Source organism: Schistocerca gregaria, chromosome 5 (assembly GCF_023897955.1).
Source record: "Schistocerca gregaria isolate iqSchGreg1 chromosome 5, iqSchGreg1.2, whole genome shotgun sequence".
NCBI lineage: Eukaryota > Metazoa > Arthropoda > Insecta > Orthoptera > Acrididae > Schistocerca > Schistocerca gregaria.
In genome coordinates this window covers 345,701,204-345,727,322 of record NC_064924.1, presented here as the reverse complement: position 1 = coordinate 345,727,322, position 26,119 = coordinate 345,701,204, and the positions used below count along the sequence as shown (strand labels likewise).

The 26,119-nt window shown below is 43.6% G+C and overlaps 1 protein-coding gene across 1 annotated transcript in view; it reads left to right on the top strand.

Annotated features, from left to right (window-relative positions):
- The first annotated feature begins 357 nt into the window (after positions 1-357).
- LOC126273334 (zinc finger protein ush) overlaps positions 358-26,119 on the top strand; it is a 264,681-nt gene continuing 238,919 nt past the window's right edge. Inside the window, exon 1 of the mRNA XM_049976880.1 lies at positions 358-420. Within this exon, the coding sequence (XP_049832837.1) occupies positions 372-420 (49 nt within the window). The 5' untranslated portion in view covers positions 358-371. The remainder of the gene's footprint in view (positions 421-26,119) is intronic.

Below are 26,119 nucleotides of genomic sequence, written 5' to 3'. Positions count from 1 at the left end.
ACTCTGACCAGGATTTCAGTTCTTTTTACTTGAGTAGTACCTTCAGAACGCGGACCTCAGTCCCCTGCAGCGTTGGCACCACCACAGTATAGCTTCCCTCCGCCCCACACTCCTCCTGCTCCTCCTCAAGCGTAGCAGCGATGTGTGTCAACGGCGAGGAGAGTAGGCGCGGCGGGCTGTTGACTCGGTGTCAAATGGGGCGCGCCCGCGTCCGCGTCCGCGTGCGCGCTTCGCCGCCGTGGCCAGCGCCGCTCGGCGCGGCTGTTCGCGTCGCGTCGCGCCGCGCCGCGTCGCAGATAACCTTGATAGCGGTGCGAGCGCCCGGCCCGGCCCGCCGGCGCAGTCCGCCGCGAGCGCCAGCGCAGGCCGGCATGAAGCGCGCGCTCTACCGACGCTTCGCCGCCAGCCGCCGACCCGCAGGTACGTAGCGTAGCGCAGCGCAGCCCGGCGCAGCGCGGCGCCAAGGCGCGCTCCAGCCGTGCGCCCGGCGCTGCCTACTGCTCCTGGCAGCGTGCCCGCGTCGCCGGGGGTCACAACATCGCGTACCAATGTCCGGAACGGCTGCCGCCCAAAGTATACCACGGAAGGGTAACGGCACCGGAAGGAAGTGACACGCGGTTTTCGTGGGCAGCAGAGTAGCTCCATAATCGTTCAGTTTTAACTCTCTTTTTTATCTCAAAGTACTCGGAGAGGTACAATGTGCAGGGCGTCCATAAAGTCCTGTTACAAATCGAAGAGTCGTACCTTACAAATTCTCAGAGATAGAGCACCGTGGTTTGCTATAAAAAGTACAGCTCTTCTCAAAGGTTTTTTCTTCCTGCCAGAATTTCAAACTGAGCCACACTCGTAAAACAGCAAAACCATATTCGTGTTCTGCCCATGTACGGATCAACATTGCAGTATCAACGGTTCTGACCGCTTCACTGATTCGTGTAGGAACGGTAGCAATGTCATTGACTGGTGCTGTGTACAAATGTTTCATACGTAACCCCTCAAACAGAAGGTAAATGGCGTGACATCTGGAGAGAGCGGGGGCCATCGTATGGGACCACCAGAGCTCATTGGCTTCTAAGGAAACGTGTCATTCAGCACGTCTCTCAAGATCACAATCTTGTGTGGGGGTTCACCAATTCAACAACATACTATAAGACGTTCGACGGTTGCACCTCGTCGATCTGTGTCAGAAGGAACTCTTCGAGCGTGTCCATGTAAAAGATTGGTTCAAGTGGCTCGGATCGCCATGGGACTTAACTGCTGAGGTCATCAGTCCCCTAAAACTTAGAACTACTTAAACTTAACTAACCTAAGGACATCACACACATCCATGCCCGAGGCAGGATTCGTACCTGCGACCGTAACGGTCACGCGTTTCCAGACTGTAGCCCCTAGAAACGGTCGGCCACTCATTGGGCTTCTGGCTATTACTGGTATGTTCACGTGTGTTGTGTCTGTTTTCGGAGCGACAGATGCTAATGCTACTGCAGTCCACATGACGAGGAATGCGGAACCTTGCTTCATCTGAAAACAAGCACTTTTTCATGTAGTCATTCTGATCATGTATGGAGACCACCATGGAACGTGCGATTGAATACCGCAGAGGATGGTCGTTTGGCTGCAAAGCATGTACCTTTTGAACTTTATATGCAAAAGGCGCAACCACCTTTGTAACACTTTAGGAACAGTTTCCATTCTGTTTACAGGGGGACGAGCACTTCGAGAAAGGCCTGTTTCTATAGAGTTGCTGAAACACCTGATAATGCTTATTTTTGCCGGTGGTGCCCTACCATACTGGCGTCCATATTCCGTGTACCGTTGTCACAGATTTAGATTCTGGGTACCAGAATCATGCCTCCTTCACCTGGTCTGTCGCCATTTTCATAAACCCCGGGTCAACTCTGCGAGAAAGGGCAAAGGAAAAAATATACTGAGAGCTGCCAAATGCTTTAGAACAAACCACGTTTCTCTATCTCTAACAGTTTCCAAGTTATGATTTTTTTGATGGTAGTACGACTTAATGGGCATCCTGTAGGATGGCTAACATTCTATGTAACGCTTCCCACCACACCGGGAATAGAATCTGTTATTGTCTCTGCCTGGTCACCAAAAATATTGTGATATGCTTTACATTCGATGCCAATACAGTGTGTCCCAGAAATCTCAGCATCCCTCTTGACTTTTTGTGATTAGGGAAAGGGATAGACATTTTATCTGTATCTAATGAGAAAAGAGCAGCTGAAGTTCTGCAGTCAACAATGAATAACCACATTAAATGAGATTTGAAAATTAAATTATGTAGACTGCAATTTGTAACTGAATTACCTGACAACGACTTGGAGCAGCGAGTTGCCCACCGTCCTTTGTTGCCACAGTGCAGTGTCTCGCGCAAGATGGCGATTTTTGGATGAGTATGCTATATGAGGCAGTTCGCACAGGAGGAATGTGGTCCTTCTGATCAAAGAAAAATACGCATGATGTGCAAGAGTTAGATACAGCCGCTTCGTGTTACGATATGGAGCACGATACTATCACCATACCTATTCGGACCATATTTTTTTGAAGGATTCGTGAAAGTTAATTCTTACTTTGACACGTTGCGAAAGCGGCTCGATGAAAAAGGTGTCATAGATTATCTGTGGCTAGGACAGGACAGAGCAGCAGCATACTGGAGCGAGTCTTCCTCGGTGGAACAGCTCCGGGACAGCTGAATGGGCCATGCTTTAGCAACATCTCCAGCTACCTTAAATGGCCACTACATGGGCCGGACGTACTACATAAGTCAACTCGTTACGGTGAATAAACAAGTCTCACGTCCCTGAACGTCGGTACAAGATTAATCAAGACACGCAAAAAGTGTTGGGGAAGCCTATCGGTGCATAACTCCTGAAGTGCTCTACGAGACATAAGGAAGGAAATGGGGTCACTTACAGGGGTTGGATAAAAATATGGAAACCCCAAAAAATCAAAAGGAGGTGTAGCAAACTCGATGGCATGCAAAACTGGTTCCAATCGTTTTGTAATGGAAAATGCAGGTCCTGTTTGGTTTTAAAGGAAATTTTATATTATTCTTCCTCCAAAATAACGACAAGTTCAGTTAACGATAACGGAGGCAATAACGATCACGCAACCTTCTCTCCAAAGTAGACCAAAAAGTCTCAGTAATATTAATATCTGGTGACTATAATGGAGATGCGACAGTTCATCCTCGTACTCACAAAGCCAGTTCTGGGAAATGGGAGCTTTGTAAACAGGGTCCCTGCCACCTTGGAACACAGCATCACCATTGGAGAACAAACACTGTGCCATGTGATGGACCAGATCAACCACAACTGTCACATAATCCTTTGCTGTAAAACGACAAGAGAGAGTAATTGAGGGGCCCGTGGAATACTAGAATATGGCTGCACAAATTATCACCGAACCCCCTCCATGTTTCGCTCCTGGGAAGTTAACATGGCCAGAAGTTGGAAACAGCGTAAAACAAGACTCATCTAGCCAAATTACATTCCTCCACTGTTCCATTAACCAGAGTTTATGGCTTCGACATCACGTTCACCTGTTATGGGCATTTGCATAAGTGATGAATGGCCTTGGAATTCCAGCTCAGCCTGCAATACGCTCCTTACGGAGATCACTTAATGTTGTTTTGGAGCTCACACCGTTGGCGAGTGCGACATTTACTCCTGCAATGACTTTTGCAACTACCGTCGTCTTATTTTTCATCACCATCCTCCTCATTGACCGGTTGTTACGATCAATCACCATGCACTTTCGTCCACATTGTGACTTAGCGGCTTGAGTTCCGCTTACCCTGTACGCGGTATAAATCTTCGATACGGTGCTTCTTGAAACACACATCGGCTCCTTGGTTGCGGAAGCAAGCAACACGCGAGTAACAACAATATGGCCACTTTCTAATTCACTTAGCTCCAAATAACCTACTCACAGCTACACAGAACACTGTTCTAAGCACAACTGACACTTGCAATGTACTGAGAACATTGCGAAGGTACCGTCTGTGGTCACATAATACAGCTTAACCTGCAGGCACGGCTAACATCTGTATTTATGTTCGAGCATGGATTTCACTCGGTGTTTTCACATTTTTGTTCAACCCACGTAGACCCCTGTAGGTCTCTGTATACATCTCGATGGTGTATATACAAATCCACTGAAGAAGTAGATTTTACGTGTAAGTACTTCAATGTACAATAGTCCTATACTGTTTTAACGTTGTGATGTGGGGCCTTCTCCGGACAAACTGTACAATGGCCATCCAGTAAGTCAGCGTTTGACGACGAACTTTTCCCGCTGTTAAGTTTCAAGTGTCAAACACTGCGATCAACAACTGGAGGGACACTGTGACTCTGAGTTGCACAATACCCATTAGAAACGGTTTCTACTATTATTTTATGACATTGTCATTTGAATAAATTGCAGAAGTGAGGAAAGGCTAAGAGAAACGCGATGCAACGTAGATCCAGCACCGTTTCATGAACAGCGGAGTATAATTCACGTTCCCGCTGCCACGAAGCAGCAGTAAGCAAGAGGAAGGATGATAGGTAATTGAGGGTCAAACTTGATTCCAGACACATCCAGTACCTGGAGACGGAGGAATAAGTTCAGGTGGATGGTTCGCTACTTTGTTTATCTCAGCATTTGTTTTGGATCGAATACACTTCGATGAAATTATTTACTAGTTTTTTTTCATCCTGATTCTTTTATGGAAATCGCTAATCGGTAGTCAGATCCTCAGATTCTCTAATTCTTACATAAACAGCCAATGTTCACTTCTGCATACACGCTACCTACGATAGAGGCACCAAAACGCTGTATTGCAACTGAGATGTTTTGAGCGTACGCCAACGGACGTGAATGAGCAGCTGATGTATCAGTCATCAGAATTACGTGATTAATAAGCTAAGATAAGAACGCGAACGTCAAATTGCAAGGAACAGAATTGAAACCATCTGTCGACAACTCAGGCCTAGGTTTTCGAATGTTCATAATGATCACTTCAGACTAATGTCGAAATGGTGCCATAAACAAAGCCACGTCCAGATCCAGCCTTGTTCGTCCGACCGTCTGCTGCCGATTTTTCAGCACTGTTGTTCGCATGCAGCGTAACGCTATTTAAAAGGTCGCAGGGGTCATCTAAGCATAACGGCCGAATGTAAGGAAGAACGATCTTCAGGCGTATCCTGGACCTCTCTCTGCAACAAAACTTGGCGAAGTAAGAGCTAACACAAGAAACGGGTGACTGAACGTCGATACTTTTTCTTTTCTTACCTGTCAGCCAAATACCTGTGCTAAAATCCTTTTCCATGAACGAGACTCATCCCAGCATTCCGATCACACCCAACTGTGTAAGCGGATTTAAAAGCACCTAACACGGAATTGAGGTGTCTTCCCTCCGTATAATATCGCATATGCATTCCTGTTCCAAAATTAGTAACATTCTGTCAATGGGACTCAAAATATGGAAGAAGTGATGGATAGATCTTAAAGTCCCTCTGATACCAAGTTGACTAAAGAGATAGGACACATCTCGGGTTGAATAAGGAAGGATTGGAAGCTGCATGACCTCGCTGTGTCCCAGTGCGATACTTTTTTCGCCTGAGATCCATTCCAAAGTTTAAACAGTTCAAAGACTTGATGGTAAAATCTCTACTCTGCTTTACCTCGTGCACCAGTTGGGCTAAACGTTTACTACAAGCGGTTTTTTGGTTTCGTAAGTCTCTTCGAGCTTGGATGAATTTCAGTAATCATAACAAAATTAGATTAATAACTTTATAAGATGTTAGAGGCGTCGAACTTTGATTAAAACATCATTTGAGTGAAAACTCTATAGGCATTCAGCTAGCAAGTGTAAACAATGTATGGAGAACGACGGAAGAAAAGTTCTCACGTTTACAGCCACATGGAAGCTTAAGATACCACGATGTTATCATCTTCTCCAGAAGATGATGAGAACGGTAGGAGTCGAAACGTCGCGGTATCCTAACACTGCCAGACGTCTGCAAATCCCAGAATATTCGCCAAGAAAGTCTACGTTCACAAACGCGTAGGACGTAAGGGAGGACGATCAGCCATCGTCGGAGTGTTCAAGTGATCCAGTTTTATTAGATTCTTTGGCACAAAAATGCTAAAATACTGGGGTATTCATTCGCTGCTTGGTAATAAGACTCGTAACACAAGCAATGGCAGCGTGCAGTTCACTTTCCTTCCATAGTGGGCATAACACCAGCGCTGATACGGTTCTTTTCATGATAATTTGTTATCTACTTGTCCCAAGGAGACGTGTGAAAGTAAGTGGTGGTGCAAGGTACTTGTAATTGCACGCTAGTCGCAGAATGGTGAGAGATAGGCCTTAACACGACATAAACAAAGTCTAAATGCGTATCAACATTTTGAGCAACTTGTGCGTGTTGCTTGTGCAGCAGACAAGAAATGAAGAGTAGAGCCCGCCTCTTACGGAAAACTGGTATTTTTCGAATGACTGGTGCATTGTCTCATACATCTAAGCCAGAAGGGAGAATATCGCGCCGAAGACATGATTATTTTCTGTCAACCCATGTGGGGCAGTTGTTGCGTCATTAAATTACCAGCACGCCTTATTATAAAATTAAGCTACTTTGCATCAAGGCAGCTTATCTACTGCTGCAATGCAATTTTCATTATTTGAGAGAATAGTCGACGAGAGTTTGAACGCGGAATAGACGAGAACAACAGATACTGTTTGCAAACACACTAGACCGTTAATTTTGGGGTTTGGCTAGGTGGTTTTCGTAAGTGGTGGATCAGAACTTTTGATTTTACACTTATCAAAATTATAAGCTCGGAGTTCAATGGTAACTCTAAGAATAAACGCAGTTTCTTTTAAAACCACTCTAAACAACAAAAATAGATGTAAGGACCAATGACCACATTTTATATGGTTTAAGACGTATACAATGAAGATAACCACTAGCAATGCAAAAGAGGTATTAGTTTTACATTCAAATTGATCAGTAGATTATATATAGCGAGTTTTTCACACTGAAAAATCTTAGAAATATCTTCTCTTTTAGTATATTCGTAAGTTTCAGAACATTCGTGTTATTGAGAAGAAACTGATGAGCCATCGAAATCTTTTGCATGACATATAAATCACATTAGGTTTAATTTCATATAAACAATCACGTCGCTTTTTTATTACATAACTGTCTACAAATTGTCACTTATTATCATTTAATGACATTTTCTCATGATCTTTCAGGCATAGTGTATTATTGTCATTAAACCTTTGTTACTTACTTGTTCTGTATCATAATAGGATTTCAATTTCTTACTTCATTAATAAATGGTTCAAATGGCTCTATGCACTATGGGACTTAACATCTGAGGTCATCAGTCCCCTAGACTTAAAACTACTTAAACCTAGCTAACATAGGGACATCACACGCATCAATGCCCGAGGCAGGATTTGAACCTGCGACCGTAGCAGCAGCGCGGTTCCGGACTGAAGTGCCTAGAACCGCTTGGCCACAACGGCCGGTACTTCATTAATAAACAAATCTATAATTTTAATTTAAATAACAACTTAAAAAAAGAGAACAAGTGCTTTTAGTTCAGACTTTAAATGTTACCAGATCAGGCTTCCGCTAATCAACCCCCACGTTCATATTACTGTAGATTTTTTTACTATGTTGTTTAGTAGCCGTCTTGTAGTTAAACAATTAACGATTTTTTTGTTACATTGCTGATATTGAGTGGGACCGAGCGCTGGTATTGTGTTCCCCTTGTTCGGTAGGAGCGAAGTCCAAATCACAGTCTCACACCATACAAATGTCATTTATTTTTTCGTAGTTTTCAAACTCACTTCATGCAAATGCGCAGATGGTTCATTCAAGGACGTCATGACTCATCTCTCAAGCCTTTGTTGTCGGCTTAATTGCTAGTCTTTCTACAGTGTTCTCCTCCAAAGTTAAATGTGAAAATGACAGGGCAGATTACGTGTTGTTTAACACTTTGTTAAAATGGATCGTGAAAATTTCTGTTGGCTGTTACCGTCATTTAAGAGAGTACGACTTTTCCTATCTTTAAAAACGAGGTCACTTATACTGATGAGCTCGTTAGGTCTTCATTGTTGGCTAGTCTTTTTATAAATTTTGTAGATACATGAAACTGGCCGGTATTCTGAGAAACGGATAAGTTTACCTGGCTAGCGGTACAAGTTTTACGGCTTTTGTCACGGCCCTTTGCTTCTCCATAGACGAGTATTCTGCTCCTGTATAAGGTGCGTCACCTCGAATAAAGAACATTTTGTAGTCCTCAATCAGATGACACCTGTCATTATTGGATGTCTCAGATTTACTGCGGTCCATTATCGCTGGAGTAGTATCACCTAAAGTAAGGAGAGAAGTCGCCATACGTTACATATAATTAGAAACGAATGACAGACTGATGCATCCTCTTTATGGTCAATAAGCAGCTAGATACAGACACCGTTCAGGCGCACCATCTTGTCAAGGAAAACACAGGTGGAAGGGGGAAAAGTTAAAAACCTTAAAAAAAAGAGTCGAGAACATTACACCATATTCCCAATACAGAAAGGAGTACAGTTCGAGCACGAATTGGCCCGACTTCGCCCTGGAGTGTCAACCTTAACCTGCATAGAAAGATGCAAAAAGCTCTCTGAAGCACTACAGAATCCCCCAACGTATGCAATAATGAGTCAACCGCGCACAAAGAAAGATCTTCTGATAAAATGCGAGACGTCAGTTAATTTTGAGAAAATAATGCTCGGACGTCTTGGAACATAACTAAATTACTCGTTAGTATGGGCGAATAATTTGTAACGTCTTCGCGTATCTACTTGTCTTCGCCAAGGAGCACAAAGTTTTTCTTCTGTTTCAGAAATAAAATGAATGTGCCGATATCCGTTATCTGTCGTAACGGAAAATTTGTTATCTCCTTTGAGACGATACTTGCCCACACTTTCCAGAGCGTCACGTGTCTGTTCCTTCCGCATTTGTCGGTACAGTGCGTGTCAGAGGACACAGTTTCCTTCGTTTCTTGGCGGAGGATTAGCGGAAAGTAGTTCCGGCGACGACGCGGAAATCGCTTCGCGGCCCGCGGGCTCGCCGCAGGCCCGGCCGCCACAGGGGAGACCGGCGAGCGCCGGGCAGCGCTGGTTCCGCCGGCCTGCGACGCGCCCTGCAGGAAGCGGAGCGCCGCAGATAAGGCGCGATAACCTTGCGCCGTGTTGACACTGTAACGGGTGCCTCGGCCCGGCGAGCACTCTCCCGATGCCGGACGATTCCGCGCCCCGCCAGAGGCTTACGTAAGCCCGCTACCACTTCTCTGTGTTCCGCCCCGCACTGCTACACGTCTTCTTTCCCAACACTTCCGCGAAGAGGGCCTAACTTAGACACTGATGACACCAAAGAGGGGAGATACGCTGCTGGCCGTTGAAACTGCAACGTCAGCGGCGGTAGCAAATAACTATATTTTACTTACACCGTATAGTAGTAGGTGGTTTGGGGATATACAAGGTGCGAAATGGAGTATAGAACAACAAAAATTACTCTAACCCGTCTGGGCATCACGTCGAACTAAACTTGAATGTTAGAAGTGAGTCCATTGTACCAGTGTGCTTCAATTCTTTACTCAGAGTTGTCCGACCATAGTGGTTGCCGAGTGGTAGTAGACAAGGCCCGTCTCTCGCCAACCTATAACGAGAAGTTTCCATTGAATGAAAGAATGGAGCAACAATCGGACACACTATGTATTGAGGTAGGGCAGGACAGCATGAGAAATGCGGCCATGTATTATCTCGTTGAAAGATAAACACACGTGAATTTTGAAGATAGGCACTGTTGTCGCCCTTAACAAGCCACAAATGTAACGGCTTCTGTCCAACTTAATGGCTAAGGGAACCACAAGTGATCGTGTTATGCCGGCCGGGGTGGCCGAGCGGTTCTAGGCGCGTCTGTCCGGAACCGCGCTGCTGCTACGGTCGCAGGTTCGAATTCTGCCTCGGGAATGGATGTGTGTGATGTCCGTAGGTTAGTTAGGTTTCAGTAGTTCTAAGTTCTAGGGGACTGATGACCTGAGAAGTTATGTCCCATAGTGCTCAGCGCCATTTGAACCATTTGATCGTGTTGTGTCCCGTCAGGCTTTTAAAGATCTTTATTTAGCATTTAACGGTTTTACGTAATAACGTCACATCACAGAAAACAAACTCATTTTTAAAATAATTATTTACTCTACAATACATTCACATTTCAGTCGTACTATGGAAACCTGCAAGTAATTTTTACGCAAGATTTTATGTTAAAATATTGTCATAAGCTATAAGTATTGGAATCTTGATAAAATTTTCGTACGTAATTCTGTATTTTGTATGACAAGTAACTTGCTTGTGTTCAACCCATAAGTATGCCGGACACTGTAAGTTCCTCGTTAATTTAAGTCCAAAAATTATATGAATTGTTTGCGCCATGGTCCACGGTGTTACGTTTTCTTTACTTTGCGAAATGGTTTTCTTTCGGGCATTAAGGGGTTAGAAACACGTATATTGCGTAAGTTCGTTCGATTGGTCCCTCGAATCATGTCCCTTGCTGTGTCCCAATGGCACCCCGTACCATCACGCTACGTGTTCGGCCAGTACGATTGTGACTCTTTCAGTCTGGTAACGTTCGTTCTCTTCGGAGCATCCGCACCCGGATACGTCCACTGTAGCCGTTTTGCGACCTTGAGCTCTTGAATGGAGTCGAGTGTGGAATGGCGCTCCTCAACCCATCTTCTCCATATTCGTTTCACAATTGTAGTATCCAAGAGATGTGAGTGTCGGTATTGCAGAACGATATAAACTGCAACATCGATAGCTCATGACTCTGCCGCTGTCCAATGCCGATACATGCTGCTAGACGCTCCTCGTCCTTAAGCTCTACATATTACTATCTTCTTACAAACGAAATGCAAGTTCAGTTCCTGAACAAGAAACACATTGTGTAATTTTGCCTCATACACAGAGCATACCCGGTGGCTATAGTTAAGCTGCCGCTAGTCAGAGAGGTCCAGGGTGGGCTGTAATTGTCGTATGGCACAGAAACGTGCTATCTTTGCTAACGCGTTAGTACGAAATCGACTTACGCTGAAAAAGAAATTGATTTCAGTTTTGGCCACCAGTTGCAAATCTGGCGGTATACAGCTTTTGTGCTTTGGGGAAATGATGTAAAAAGCTCGCTCAGTTTGAAGCAAGAAAGTTTGGAGTGACATCACGTTGACTTCAACTTTAAACATGAAGCACTGCGTCATGTGACGTAGCATCTGGCAAGGAACCCCACTCACACACCCTTGAAGGAAGTACATTCTGTACCAAGCAGGATCCCGTACAATGTAACTAACGCCGACCACTATACACCGAATGCACATTGCTAACCTGTTAAGTGAATCTGTCTGGCAGACGCAGACTACCATTTATCTATTTTTTATTGTTATTTTATCTCCCTTGCCCCACATGGGCGGCGGGTGAGCTGTCAGTAGTATAGTTTCCCGTTCTTCAGCCAGGCGAATTAAAAAATTTCCAACGAGAAACGCAAACAAAATTTGGGGCAGTTTTCTATTTTAAATTAAAAATCAAAGCCGGACTGTTAAAAATAAGCGAAACATATACGTTGTATAAACACATTGCAAGAATCTTCTGATGAAAACAGTAAATCACTGCACTTTCACTTCAAATATGAAAGACCTGCACTAGGATGAGAAGTATTGCCAGAAGAGAACGTATATTCCATAGGGTTGAGGGGTGTGGGTAGGAAGACAGAAAAACTATGGAGATGAGAGGTAAAAGCTGCGGTGGATAGTGGGAAATACAGTCGGTGAGAAAGACAGGAGGCTTAGAAGTAGTGTGTCGTGTGAATAGGGCAGTGGTTGCAGGGCGAAAGGGATGGGGATTTGTGGAGACGGAAAGGAGGGAGGATGTGGTGTGGGAGAGGCTGAGAAAGAGTTGAAGTCTTTAGGAGGGATAGATATCGGAGTGGATCTCATTATCTGGGAGAGGGAGTTGGTTGAAGTTGCGTTGGAGTAGGATATGGAGCGTGTGTAGGTGTAGGGACGGAAGGATGCGTTTGTGATGCCGCGGCAGCATGCCAGGGTTGCTGACCAGCGGGGAGACAATGGGGTTATTGGAATCTACAGTATAGGAGATATCGTTGTGGATGAGGAAGGGTGTGAATTTGAAGAAACGGTAGAGGATTCAGGTGGAGGCCGGTAAAAGAATGCGGAAGGCGAGACGGAGTGCATGGCGTTCGAGGATTTGAGGGAACTTACAGAACTTCGGTGGGTCCATGAAACATTCGCATAGCAGAGAAATGTCGGATCGGCGTTTTGTGTGTGTGGAGTATAGTGAAGTGATGTAATCCCCAAGTTCGGCCTGATAATAGTTTTAGTCTACTGTGGGATTTCTGTTGGATGATTAGTAGGTGAGATTTGCGTGTTAGTTGCCGGTCGATGGTTAGTCCAAGATATGTTAGTGTGTTACTTAGCTGGATACGACAGTTGAAAATGGTAAGGTAGAAGTCATGGAGGCGGAAGTTGCAGGTGGTTCGTCTTATAATTACTACCTGGGTGCTGGAGGGTTTGATCTTCAGGAGCCGTTGGCTGCACCAGGAGGTAAACTGATTAAGTTGAATTTGGAGGGACTGTCTATCTGTTTCCGAAAGCTGATTAAGTTGAATTTGGAGGGACTGTCTATCTGTTTCCGAAAGCTTGAGTCTTTTATTTGAACTGATGTGATTTGAAAGTCATGGTTATTTTATGGAAGGAACTAACATTCACCTGAAGTGACTTGAGATGCCGCAGAAACCATTTCAGGATAGCTATATGAACATACGACGGCGAACTGAAAAGTGAACCCTCCAAACTTTTTATTTCGATCTCAATATGGACTGCTGCATTACATGTCACGCATAGATTTTCCCCGCTTCGCTAAGTTGCAACCGCCTGCCGCTTGAGGTCCCCGAATTGTAGCGTGTAACATGGCGATGTGTAACGTAACGAAGTCGGTGCGTGAGAAACAGCGTGCGGTAATCGAGATTCTAACCGCAGAAGAACTCGTCCACACATGGAGCACTGTCTCCTTCAGCATGGCAATGCCAGAACGGAGACGAGCGCTGCAGCGTCTGCAACCATCCGCCGTCTTTGGTTCCCTGTCATCGATCATCTTCCATACAGTCTCGACTTGGCCCATCCGTTTTTCGTTTGTTTCCAAAATTTAAAGACCACCTCCGAGCACCGCTTTGATAGCGATGAAGCGGAGCAAGCAGAGATGAGTTTGTGGCTCCGTCAAGAAAGTCAAACATTCTACATAGACCGTATCAACAAAACGGTCTGTCGTTGGGAGAACTTTGTTCGCTGCCAGGGTGACAGTGTTGCGAAATAAATGTGTGGACACTAGGAATAAAGATGTATAATGTTAATGAAATTTTTTTAACTAGCTGTAAGAGTGATCAGATAAAAAATTCGCAGGCATTACTTTCCAGCATGCACTCGCATGTACTTGTTACTCTGGAATGACGTTCAGGCGACATACGTATTCGTGGTCAGTGTTTTAGTAGTCTTAAACATAAGAGATTATTTGTTCTACTAACAATGCAGCTGCCCCATCTTTAACGTCTAAGAGCAAATGAAAAGATTTTAAATACTAAGATAGTTGCGTTCTACCACCCATGTATATCATTTATCTGTAAATTTTGCATTTGTATACAATCTCTGTACGAAAATTTGCGAATGGAAAGACAGCTGTAGCACAGGCAGCAGATGAAAAAATATCGTGTAGTACTCAACCTTACAGTCAACAGATTCATAACAGGCATAAATGGTTACTTTTGTTTGGAACTGTGTATGTTAACACGCTCGGAGTCATCTGTTTGTATTGCTGTCGGGTGTGCAGCTGGGTGGATTCGTTCACGTAAGTGGCTGACCCGGCCAATACAAACAGTTTATTCGCTGGGAAAGCTTCAGATCATATTGAAAGAGTTGCATTTCCCAAAATATAAGTAGCTGTACTGTAGTACGTTCTTCTGTTTTTCCTCATCGAAGTGAAATGTGGAGTTTCAGTGAAGTGACTGAAACATAACGGAATGGGTACAAGGGCATCATATGGACATGATGCATCATTAGATACATCACTGCAATATTCCAGACTGAAAAATCACAGTGATTGCATAATCTAGGTCTTTGTCACGAGCTGTTACATCCTCCTCCTTTAGTCTTCACAATTGTCTACCTTTGAACATCGATTACACACAAGTTGAAAGATACGCAGATAAATGACATTTAGAGATGATTGAATAGACACATTTCCGCGCCATAAAATCGCTTTAGTTCCAGGTGGCATATTTCCCTCGTAAGGACTGCTCATTAACCGCAATGAATAAAGGACATTTATTACCTTTCTCACTATCCCTGAGGAGGCAAAATGTGCAGTTCGTTCTATTTTTTTTAATTTTTAGCTTTGCTAATGGCAAAATTAATTACAATAAGTGGGCATAAGTGATGTGAAACGAAGGGGAGGTTTTAGAGTAGAGGAGCTTCAAGTAGCAGTGACGTCAGCTTCCATTTCGATACACAGAGTCGTCACGAGGCGGTTCGACCCGCTGGTATCCTGTTGGTGACACGCAAACGAGGCGAAATTCCCTTTCAAGAATTTTACTGAATATGCGAGGGGGTTAGGAGCCTTCCTCTGACAGCGGGGCAGTGTTTCCGTTTTTATGTGAAGTCTCAAATTTCGTCGCGTGGAATGCAAGGAAAACAACAAGAATCTTCCGAAGATTTGTCAGGTAACAGCGTTAATCTTGACACTTCATACTTGCTGTGTACGGTGATTCCCACCGACAAGGCAAAATCGTGATGGCACTTGTAATCGGCGCATCACTTTCCTTCGGAAACTTTCCAAAACCAGATTTATTGTGTCGGAATTTATCAAGGAAGGTCCCAAAGATGCCGGAATGTGATACATCTTTCACTTCGGGAGTTAAACTGTTCTTCGAGATTAAGACAAGACAGGTTTTAATTCTATTGATTTAAGTTGCTTTTACAGTTGCAGTTTTAACTTTTCACAAACGACCCTTATTCCTGAGAAAACTGCAATCTAATGGACAGAACTGTGAATTTATCTTTGAAAGATAAAAGTGTGAGGACCTGGATAGATTTGGAAGATTCATAAGAAACATTTATCGATAAGTGTGACGATGTTCAAAGAGCTACACAAACTCTTCATTACAGATCGTCTCTCAAGACCAGTTATTAGAAAACTGCGTACTTCGCCATGACATCCCTCAATTTAAATGAAATTAAGTTTTAATGTGTTGAGATTTGTTCACATTATAAATTGTAACCGTCCACTCATGCGAGCGATGTACGAAAATTGAAGTTCCGTCGTCATAGCACTCGACCGCTTGACTCTTGAAATGCGAACATTTTCCGTATAGAGCGAACTGGGACTGGTACACAGTTCAATTTTTTGACCACTTTTTCGGCAAGACAAATACGAGATGTATTACCGATACAGTGATGCTGAATTTAATCAGCGCTATTCACGTTCAGGTGTTGTGTACTGTTTCACCGAGGTTGAAGCTTGAAGCGATACTTTGGTGTCTATGACCTAGGAGAAGAATATGCCCGCAGAAATAAGGCTTTACTGGTCTATGAGGGTAAGCATCCCCGCGATATTAGAGATAAAGAACCGCAAGAGGGAACTAATAATCAACTCATATGTAATAAAATCATTCGAATACAGATCATTTACACAAGTTTAAACTATTCGTCAACAGATGTTGTTTAATGACGTGAGCTGTCGGGAGACACTTATTTTACTTCTTCACTGTACGGTTACACGAATTTGGCAGCTGCTAAGAATGAAGACGCACTACTTACAATTTCACTTCTGCTACAGTTTTCGTAGGAATAAATCATATCTGAGTACTGATCCATATTATACATGAGACGATATGCGGAGTAAAATCACAGTTTTACGTGGCACAGTGCGAGAGAAGTTCTTCTACACATCAGCGTGACGAAGTGGTGGTAGTTGTATAGATAGCTCAGCCAGTTATTTAGAGGGATGGTATTGGATGTTTCTGGGTTTCAGAATCAGCGAAGTATGTGTCGAAATAGACAAACATCTGCCATATTGCATTCAGTTTGTTTTGAATGTTGAAACTACGGACTATGCAACCCTGCAATTGTTACAGCGTCGATTTATTTTGTCAGCTATTGGGATTAACAGACGCTGGACTCAAAAACATTTCCAGGATCTGAGTTGTTGGGCGGCAGGGTGCGGGGGAGAGAATTCATATTAGTTTAACGCTGGGATTTCACGACATATAGTCATTAGCCATAAAATTTACTGACTTTCACGACAAAGAGTCAGTACCCATTACATATAGTGCCTTTCTTCAAACTTCTACTGCATTAATACGTACATCTGTTTGTGTGAGAAGGCAGGATTCGAGATCACTTTATGAAGATCATTTTATTTTAATGTAAGTGGAAAGGGGGGGGGGTGTGTGAGCGAGGGGGCAACTAATGTACATTCTCGTCCGTCTCCCCAAGTTCTCACCTTCCCCCACCCGCTGCTAGGTATGCCCTTCAACTTTTAAGACATTCAAATTGCAACCGTATCGTTTAAAAATATAATATTTAAAAAAAACCTGTTGTTTTTCATTAGTATCGCAAAGTTTGCTAGCCTCTAAACTTCTCCATCAGCAAACATGTTCATTATATTCACAGTTGAAACTTGGAACAGGTCCCAAGAATTTAAAAGAAAAATGGTGTCGACGAATTGCGTCGAACGAAAATGAGATAACGGTATCTAATCCGCAAGACTTCTGCGATCAGCATTGTGTTGCAGCTTGCAGTTTACGAAATCTGCGGGCAAACACCAGTTTCACTCTGCAGATACAGTTTGCTGTGCCCCGAATCGACGGACAAAGGTACTACTGTGTGCTGTATCGCTATCTCGATATAGCGAGCCTATCTGTATTTACAAGAAACATGCTCTATCATTCCCTGGTACATGCACAGTTGCGACACAAAAGTTGTATCTGTTTCCAGACTTCGGGTCGATTTATGGCAGAAAGGTGAAATCAACGTAGCTTTTAGCAGCGGCAGGTTTTGTCAAAATTATTGACTTTTTCGTATTGACTGTTTCCATAAATCAGTTAAAATTTTCAGAATCTGACAACCCCCAGCATTTGTGATTTGATTATACCATTTGCGAATTGACAGTAATTAGCGGAACGTGGTTGACTGGAAAAGATAGGTGTAGAATGGTACGTGATCTGCTTTTCGTCAGCTATGCCTGAATAGGGAGGCCATAATAATATTGCGGCAGTAAGGACACAGGAAAGGTTCGTGAGATTTTGGATAGGTCCCCTACAGACTTTCCTTGAGTTCCGCTCCCCAGCTGCACACGCCCTTGTTGGCCCTGCATTTTTACGGGCGTCAACCACCCACGTTCCATTTAGTTGTCATTCCGTATATTCTTAAGTCGTTGAGTTCAGCAAAGAATTTCTTGGTCCATCTGTCATCCAATCACGGGGCTAAATAACATGTCCACTCCTTATTGATGAACTTTGTTACACGCTGGCCATTTTACGACTTTGTAAACAAGTTAATCTCCGGCGTTATTTTGTGAAACTTATCAGTATCATGATCAGGCACGACAAAGAGAGTAAATCATGATTTGGAGTTAGACCCAAAGTTGTTACCAAAACTTATTTTTCCAATGGACTTTGCTTTGACCTCTGACACATGCTACCGATTTGGCATCTGACACATGACAGAACTCCCGACATCACTGGGTTAAAACAGTATACTGTAGATTGGAGTACTTACACATAAAATCTACGTATCCAGTGGATTTGTATGTATACTACCGAGCTGTACACAGAAACCTACAGGGATCTAGAGGGGTTGAACAGAAATAAGGAAGCACCGCAAGATATGTATGCTCGAACATAAATGCAGACGTTAGCCAAGCCTGCAAGCTGTTCTTTAGTATTTGACCACGAACGCCCCTTATGCAATGTTCTCAATACGCGCAGAAAGTATCAGTCGTGGCCAGAACAGTATTCTGTGTAGTTGTAGTGCGTTACATAGGAGCTGAGTGAATCCGAACGTAGAAAATTGTTGGTGTTGGCATGGTAGGTGCTTCTGCAACCAAGGTAGCTAAAATATTTGGTAATTCACGAGGCACCGTATCGAAGATTCATACCGCACCCGGAGAACGCAGAAAACCATCATCCGTTAAGTCACAATGCAAGCGAAACTGTATGTTGAGTGATAGTGCAGACGGTCATTTAAGATGACTGTGACGAAGAATAAGAGGACGGCAGTTGCAATGGTGGTTGCAGAACAATGTCGCATTCACGAACCCTATCAACACCAAAACAACACGAAAGGAGCTTCGTAAGCAGTTTATTGCAGGATGAGCTGGAATACAAAACCAATCATTAGCGCCTCAAATCCCCGTAGCAGGAGAACGTGACGCCGAAGCCATAAAATCTGGACTATGCAGCAATGGAAGAAATTCATTCAGTTGCATGAGTCGTGTTTCGCTCTATTCCCAACTTCTAGACGAGTTAACGTCTCAAGAATGAAACAAGGTGGGGCTCCGATAATAATTTGTGCAGCCGTGTCATAGTATTCCATGGGCCATGTGGTTACTCCGCAAAGTCACATTATTGCCAATGATTTGTTCGCCAACATTGACACTGTGTTCCAAGACGACACAGCACCCATCGTCCAGGTCTGGGTTTGTCAGCACGAGGATGAACTGTTGCATGTGACCTGGCCGCCACAGTCACCGTATCTCAGTATTATTGAGCCTTTGTGGTCGAATTTGGAGAGAAGGGGGCGTGATCGGTATTGGCCTCTACCATTTTGCAGGAAGAGTGATATACGGTTCCCTTGAGAACAATACAGGACCTGTACTTATCCGTTCCGATACAACTGGTAGCTGTTTTGCATGGCAACAGTTTTCTTACATCGTTTTAGGCGTGATAATGTGTTGTTTTTTTGGTGTTTTCATATTGTTGTCCAACCTCTATATATTCAAACCGATAAGTTTCATTGTGGTTCCGATCTCACAAACATATCTCCCCCCGTAATTGTTTGAGTGGACTTACAAGTCGGAGAAAGCATGGAGTCTTGTAAATACGTATGACGTCCAAACAAACATATGGGACAATTACTGATTTAATAAAGCCCTTATTAGTACCTGGGAATAAAATTCCATTTAACCAAATTTTATCCCGCTTTTGTAGCAATCTGTTCTTTCTCAGTTTTTTTGGCAGAGTTAATGTCTCCCTGAATTCGCTTTAGCAGTATAATATTTAGGGCTGTACGGGACAGGTCTCACTGAAACTGTAGTCTTCGAAGTCGTCAATAGGCTCATTAAAAAGTTTACACGTTTGGAAAAAATATTGTATAATCTGCCGCATGTAGCTTATGCCCTGGTGCGTGTGCATCTGCATCCACGATGAATCTCTTCTTCACCTTGTTCTTAATTTTCCATTTCTTGGCTTTTTTCATACAGTCAATAAACTACCCATAATCAATTTTCAAAGTTGAGGTATTTAACTTACATTAATTTATTACTAGGACTGTACTGTCCCAGTAAAAATTACGCCGTTCTAGCGCATGTGCGTGTCTTCTCTTCTATACGGAAAATAGCAATTTCAATTACTTTTTCAACACTATGAAGTACCTAACATATTCGAGAGTCCTTGGTGCTTCTGTGTGTGTGTGTGTGTGTGTGTGTGTGTGTGTGTGTGTGTGTGTGTGCGATTTGTTCCGTGCGTTCTTGGCAGCGAATGATGTGGGTACGAAGAATTCGTATTATATTACTTCAGTCACTCATACAAACGGCGGAGGTGTGCGTAGTTGAGGAAATTTAGGTAGCAAATGAAACTCGACACGGTTCGCATTAATACCATCGGTCAACATTACCGGCTACGCTAACGTGCACGCACGAGGATGTTTAGCATCACTTATTCCTGTGACAGCGTTAAGGTGTTCCGCGCTTGTCACTTTTTCTTGTGATTCTTCTTATGTCCGGAAAATGTCCCTTATCTTGTTGCGCAATCACGCCACGCCTTGCGATAATGTTTCGTCGTAAACAGACACGTCATCTCGCAGTTTCCGCTACACGCTACATTCACCTTCCTTTTAAAAGCGCTCTTCTTTTGTTTCCTATGCATATCGTAATGAGTTTCTAGATCTGAGTGATTACAGACTTTTACATTTATTTTTGCCGTACTTAAGAACCTTCTTGCTTTATATGCGTAATTATGTAACCACTACACCCATGGATTTAAAAATATACGGTGACAAGCTGATTTGGATTTTACATAATATTCTGACTCGGTTCATTTAGGTGAATTAATATCTTTCAGCTCTCCATTTCGACAAATTGCCTTATCGGCCAATTACAGAATGCCTTGTAAATTCGCAAGTCCATATCATCTACGAAAATGCCTTCTTGAAATTTGTTAATTTTAAGGCGAATTATAATTGGTAGTGCACCAGTTCCTCTTAGCTAATCCGCGCACGTTGTAATACAAAAATATTTGTGAGGCTGAATTTATTATTTTCGGGTGTGGACGCCGTCATCTCTAGCGAGGCGAAGTACTACATTCTGTAGCAAGTTTCTCAACGTTTCTTCCTTACTAAAATGAATATGCACGTACTTGTGTGTGTGTGTGTGTGTGTGTGTGTGTGTGTGTGTGTGAAGAAGACATGGAAGTAACCTGCGATATTAATGTGTCTCTGTTAATATGTCTGTATTCCTTGTAGTTCATAATGCGCTCGGGAAAATAGAAACAATGAGGAATAATAACATTCAAGGGTTCCGCACTTCAGATACTGTCTAAGCCTTTCAGACACACACTTCGCATGGCTGATGTACCACATTAGTGCTCATCGCCAGCCGCTGTGACCGAACGGTTCTAGGCGCTTCAGTCTGGAACCGCGCGACCGCTACGGTCGCAGGTTCGAATCCTGCCTCGGGCATTGTTGTGTGTGATGTCCTTAGGTTAGTTAGGTTTAAGTAGTTCTAAGTTCTAGGGGAGTCACAACCTCAGCTGTTAAGTCCCATAGTGCTCAGAGCCATTTGAACCATTCCAAAACGTAACATGCTTTTTTCTCGACATACAAGTGGTCGCATTTATCTTGACATCCGGAATAACTTTTTGTCAAGATGCTCAGTGAAAAACGTACCAATAAAATGTCTTTTAGCAACCAGGGTTAGCATAAGTCAGCATGATTTGCCTTTTTTGTAACTTTGTTCGTTACAAATATATGAACAGTACTAGGTCTTTTTAAAAATAGCATCCCATATTCGGTAGTGTACTTCTTCTCTTAAAAGACCTGTTCACAAACGTATCAGAGTGTACTGATCACGCAAACAAGACATTATTAAAGAAGGAACACAAAACTGATTTTGACTTTCCTGTAGGTACGCTAACTCATGGACCTGCTGGAGTTGACATTAAGGAGCAAAAAGAAGAATTAGTGCACACCACACAATCGTCTTGAGTTGAATGTGTTTGTGAGTACAGTGTACACCCAGAAATAGAAGCTAGAAATTCTGGTTAACGTCCCCCTGGTAGCGAAGAATTTGTTTCATTTTTTTTGTTTTTGTTTGGGGTGTTTAAGGTAAATCAGACGTCATGTATTATCCTGACAGTTGAATATCGCCTCCTTTTTTTTTTGCACACATTGTTACAACGTCTTAGAGGGTGTGGGAAACATTAATGACGTCTACAATGTAGGCTATTAGTTATGAAGAAGGACGCGATCCAGCCGCCTTAGGCTGCGTGGATTCGCTGTCTCATAAACCGAAGGTTGTGGTTCCTCTGACGCTTTGGACGAGCGTGGGTTTTAAATACGCGCTCACTGTGTATGCCCTGTTTATAAATCCATTTTTTTTCTTTATTGATTTTCAATTCCCTCCGAAGGGGGCGGGCTGGCAGCAGCTTAGTACGCTGCTCTACAGCCTACAGACTTACAAATCCATCTATCTGTCTGGTTATCTATATGTCTATCTTCCTATACCTTCTGTCTTCTGTACTTGAATATATTAAAGTCCACCAATGTGGTTTCCGTCTGTATGTTCGGACTAATCACTGGGACTACTGAAGGGATTTTAATACCGTTTTTACTCATAGATAGATTGAATCACTATGTAAGTTTGTGTTATAATTTATTCGTGCAAATTGGCTGAACTACGAAAAATTGTGTCCCCTCGCCACTGTGAAACGATAGCATTGCCGTCAAGTGGTGAATGGTAGAACTTCTTGAAGTTATTCATACATATTATGAATAAAAGGCCCCCGACACCATTGTCTAGTCAGTCTGTAAATGAAGGCTAATCTCAAAAAGTGGTGTAGTGATTTTATACGGTTTTCTCTAATGTACAGACGGAAGGGCTGTGGACGAAGGGGATAAGTGTAAGGCTATCTGATTGCATCGCCAGGCTAACACGAGCTACCCCTGCTGGGAAGCCAGCACGAACTAGCGCCGTCGAAATTGGTGAAGTCACCATTAGAGCCATAAGGCAGTAATTACGCTCGCACACCATGCAGCTGTACCACAATCGTCGGGAGTGGGCTTCTAAACGACCTTCGACGCAGGATGTATCATATATTAAGGTGACAAGAGCACATTTTTCGGTGTAGCGTTAATGTTTAAGGGGTGCGAGCAAAAATGCGGGAAAAAATCACAGAGAAAATACAGCTCGTCACAGACTGGTGCTGCAGTCGGCTACCGGCAAATGACCGCAGTGCTCGCTAAGCAGGAAGGTCCAGGCATCCCGGTAGCTCGAAGGTTCCATTCTTGCCACCGGATGTCATCCCAAATACCCAATAAAACTGGGACAGACAACATTCACGGCTCCTGACAATCTTACTGACATGAGCTGCTTAATTCGTTTTAAATTTTATGGAAGTAATGATCTTCAGTCACCTAACGTTGTTCTCTCAATTTTAATAATAACTTTATACAGTTTCCCATAAACAAATTGCTACTACGCCAGACAAGTCGTTTAGGTATAGGAAGTTAGTGCTAACCTTGAAAAACCCGCTGCAAGTCGCTAGTTAGAACGCAATTTATAATCTGTGTAGGTTCTTTTTGGGCATTAGTCTTCCGGCTGGTTGATGTTGCCCTCGATCTTTTTTCATTTTCTGCTAATATTTTTGTGTCTACGGAAATACTACACCTGATGTCCTGTACAATCCGTTCAGCATATTCTAATTTTTCTTTACCACTATTATCTACGCCTACATCTACGTCTACATAGTTACTGCGCAAGCCACCGTACGGTGTGTGGCGGGGGGTATCTTGTACCATAACTAGTCATTTCCTTTCCTGTTCCACTCGCAAACAGAGCGAGGGAAAAACGACAGTCTACATGCCTCCGTATCAGCACTAATTTCTTATATCTTCGTGGTCATTACGCACAATGTATTTTGGCGGCAGTAGGATTGCTAGGCAGCCAGCTTCAAATGCCGTTTCTCTAAATTTTCTCAGTAGTGTTCGTCGAAAAGACGTCACCTTCCCTCCAGAGATTCCCATTTGAGTTCCCGAAGAATCTCCGTAGCACTTACGTCTTGTTCGATCCTACCGCCCTAACAAATCTAGCAGCCCGCTTCTGAATTACTTCAGCGTCTTCCTACAATACAGCCTGGTACGGATCCCAAGGTCTGGAGCAGTACTAAGGAATAGGTCGCACCAGCGCCCTATATGCTGTCTCCTTTACAGGTAAACCACTCTTTCCTAAAATGTTCCCAATAAACCGAAGTCGACCATTCGCCTTCCCTGTCACAGTTTTCACCTGCTCGTTCCATTTCTTATCACATTGCCACGATATTTGCTAATTTTCCATTTTGCAATTTAACGTATTGCCATTTTAAGAAATCATCACAGGCTATACCTTAGTACAAAAGGACGAAAAGCTTCCATGCAGCCAGCGGTCTTAGCTACTTAGTCAAATTTCAATTCGCAGTGTAGGTCGTGGATACCGGCCAAGTGGGCTGAGTGGAGCACTACGGCCCGCAAAAAATTTATCAGATGGCCAACCCTAGCTGTTTAAATGCGGTCTTCAAAAACAATCCTACTTCACCTATTGACATTCGTCAGTAGTCCCACACATCAATTGTTTACGGTTTCTTCTTCTCTGGATTTAAAATGGTCCAAGATTTCGTGGGCTGTAATAGGTAAATTAGGAAATACTATGTAGTTCGTACATGTGCTATGTGACGAGTATATGTTGTTGTTGTTGTTGTCATGTTGTGGTCTTCAGTCCTGAGACTGGTTTGATGCAGCTCTCCACGCTACTCTATCCTGTTGAAGCTTCTTCATCTCCCAGTACCTACTGCAGCCTACATCCTTCTGAATCTGCTTAGTGTATTCATCTCTTGATCTCCCTCTACGATTTTTACCCTCCACGCTGCCCTCCAATACTAAATTTGTGATCCCTGGATGCCTCAGAACATGTCCTACCAACCGATCCCTTCTTCTAGTCAAGTTGTGCCACAAACTCCTCTTCTCCCCAATTCTATTCAATCCGCCTCTTTAGTTATGTGATCTACCCATCTAATCTTCTTTTGTAGCACCACATTTCGAAAGCTTCTATTCTCTTCTTGTCCAAACCAGTTATCGTCCTTGGTTCACTTCCATACATGGCTACACTCCATACATATACTTTCAGAAATTACTTCCTGACACAAATTTCTCTTCTTCTTCAGAAACGCTTTCCTTGCCATTGCTAGTCTACATTTTATATCCTCTCTACTTCGACCATCATCATTTATTTTGCTCCCCAAATAGCAAAAGTCCTTTACTACTTTAAGTGTCTCATTTCCTAATCTAATTCCCTCAGCATGACCTGACTTAATTCGACCACATTCCATTATCCTCATTTTGCTTTTGTTAATGTTCATCTTATATCCTCCTTTCAAGACACTGTCCTTTCCGTTCAACTGCTCTTCCAAGTCCTTTGCCGTCTCTGACAGAATTACAATGTCATCGGCGAACCTCAAAGTTTTTATTTCTTCTCCATGGATTTTAATACCTACTCCGAATTTTTCTTTTGTTTCCTTTACTGCTTGCTCAATATACAGATTGAACAACATCGGGGAGAGTCTAAAACCCTGTCTCACTCCCTTCCCAACCACTGCTTCCCTTTCATGTCGCTCGACTCTTATAACTGCCATCTGGTTTCTGTACAAATTGTAAATAGCCTTTCGCTCCCTGTATTTTACTCCTGCCATCTTCAGAATTTGAAAGAGAGTATTCCAGTCAACATTGTCAAAAGCTTTCTCAAGTCTACAAATGCCAGAAGCGTAGGTTTGCCTTTCCTTAATCTTTCTTCTAAGATAAGTCGTAGGGTCAGTATTGCCTCACGTGTTCCCTTATTTCTACGGAATCCAAACTGATCTTCCCCAAGGTCGGCTTCTACCTGTTTTTCCATTCGTCTGTAAAGAATTCGTGTTAGTATTTTGCAGCCGTGTATATTTAACATGGCAAACACGTGGTGGAACTAAATTGTAAAAATAGGGCAGAAAGCAGTGGAGAGCGTCTGAAAGCATGACTCTTCGTGGCAGTAAGTCCAGTATAACAAGGTATGTGCTGCCTGTCAAGGAGTATTGAACTTAAACGCGAACCTAACTCTGCTAACACGAGGTGGCGAACACGTGGCGGTCTTCTAGCAGCGATGAGCAGATTAGTCGGAGAGCTCCGGTCCAGCTGTCAGTGGCAGGTGGACGTCAAAACGGGAGGCAGCGCCGTGAGAACTGTCGGCGACAAGTGTAGCGTGACGCCGGTGTGCGGAGCCGCAGCTGCCGAGTGCGCTTGTTTATCGTCGGCGGGCGCTGGGAACTGGAGTGTCGCGTCGCCGGTCGCGGTGGTGGGGCAGCGGCGGGCGGGCGGGGCGCAATCTGGCCGCTATCTGCTCAATCCATCGGCTTGTCTCACGCGAGCCTAACGCGCTGAGAAACTAATCCTCACTCGAGCGAGCCCGGCCTGCTCTCTCGAGGCGCGCCTTCTTTTTTGGCCTCTCGGCCGGCCGGCC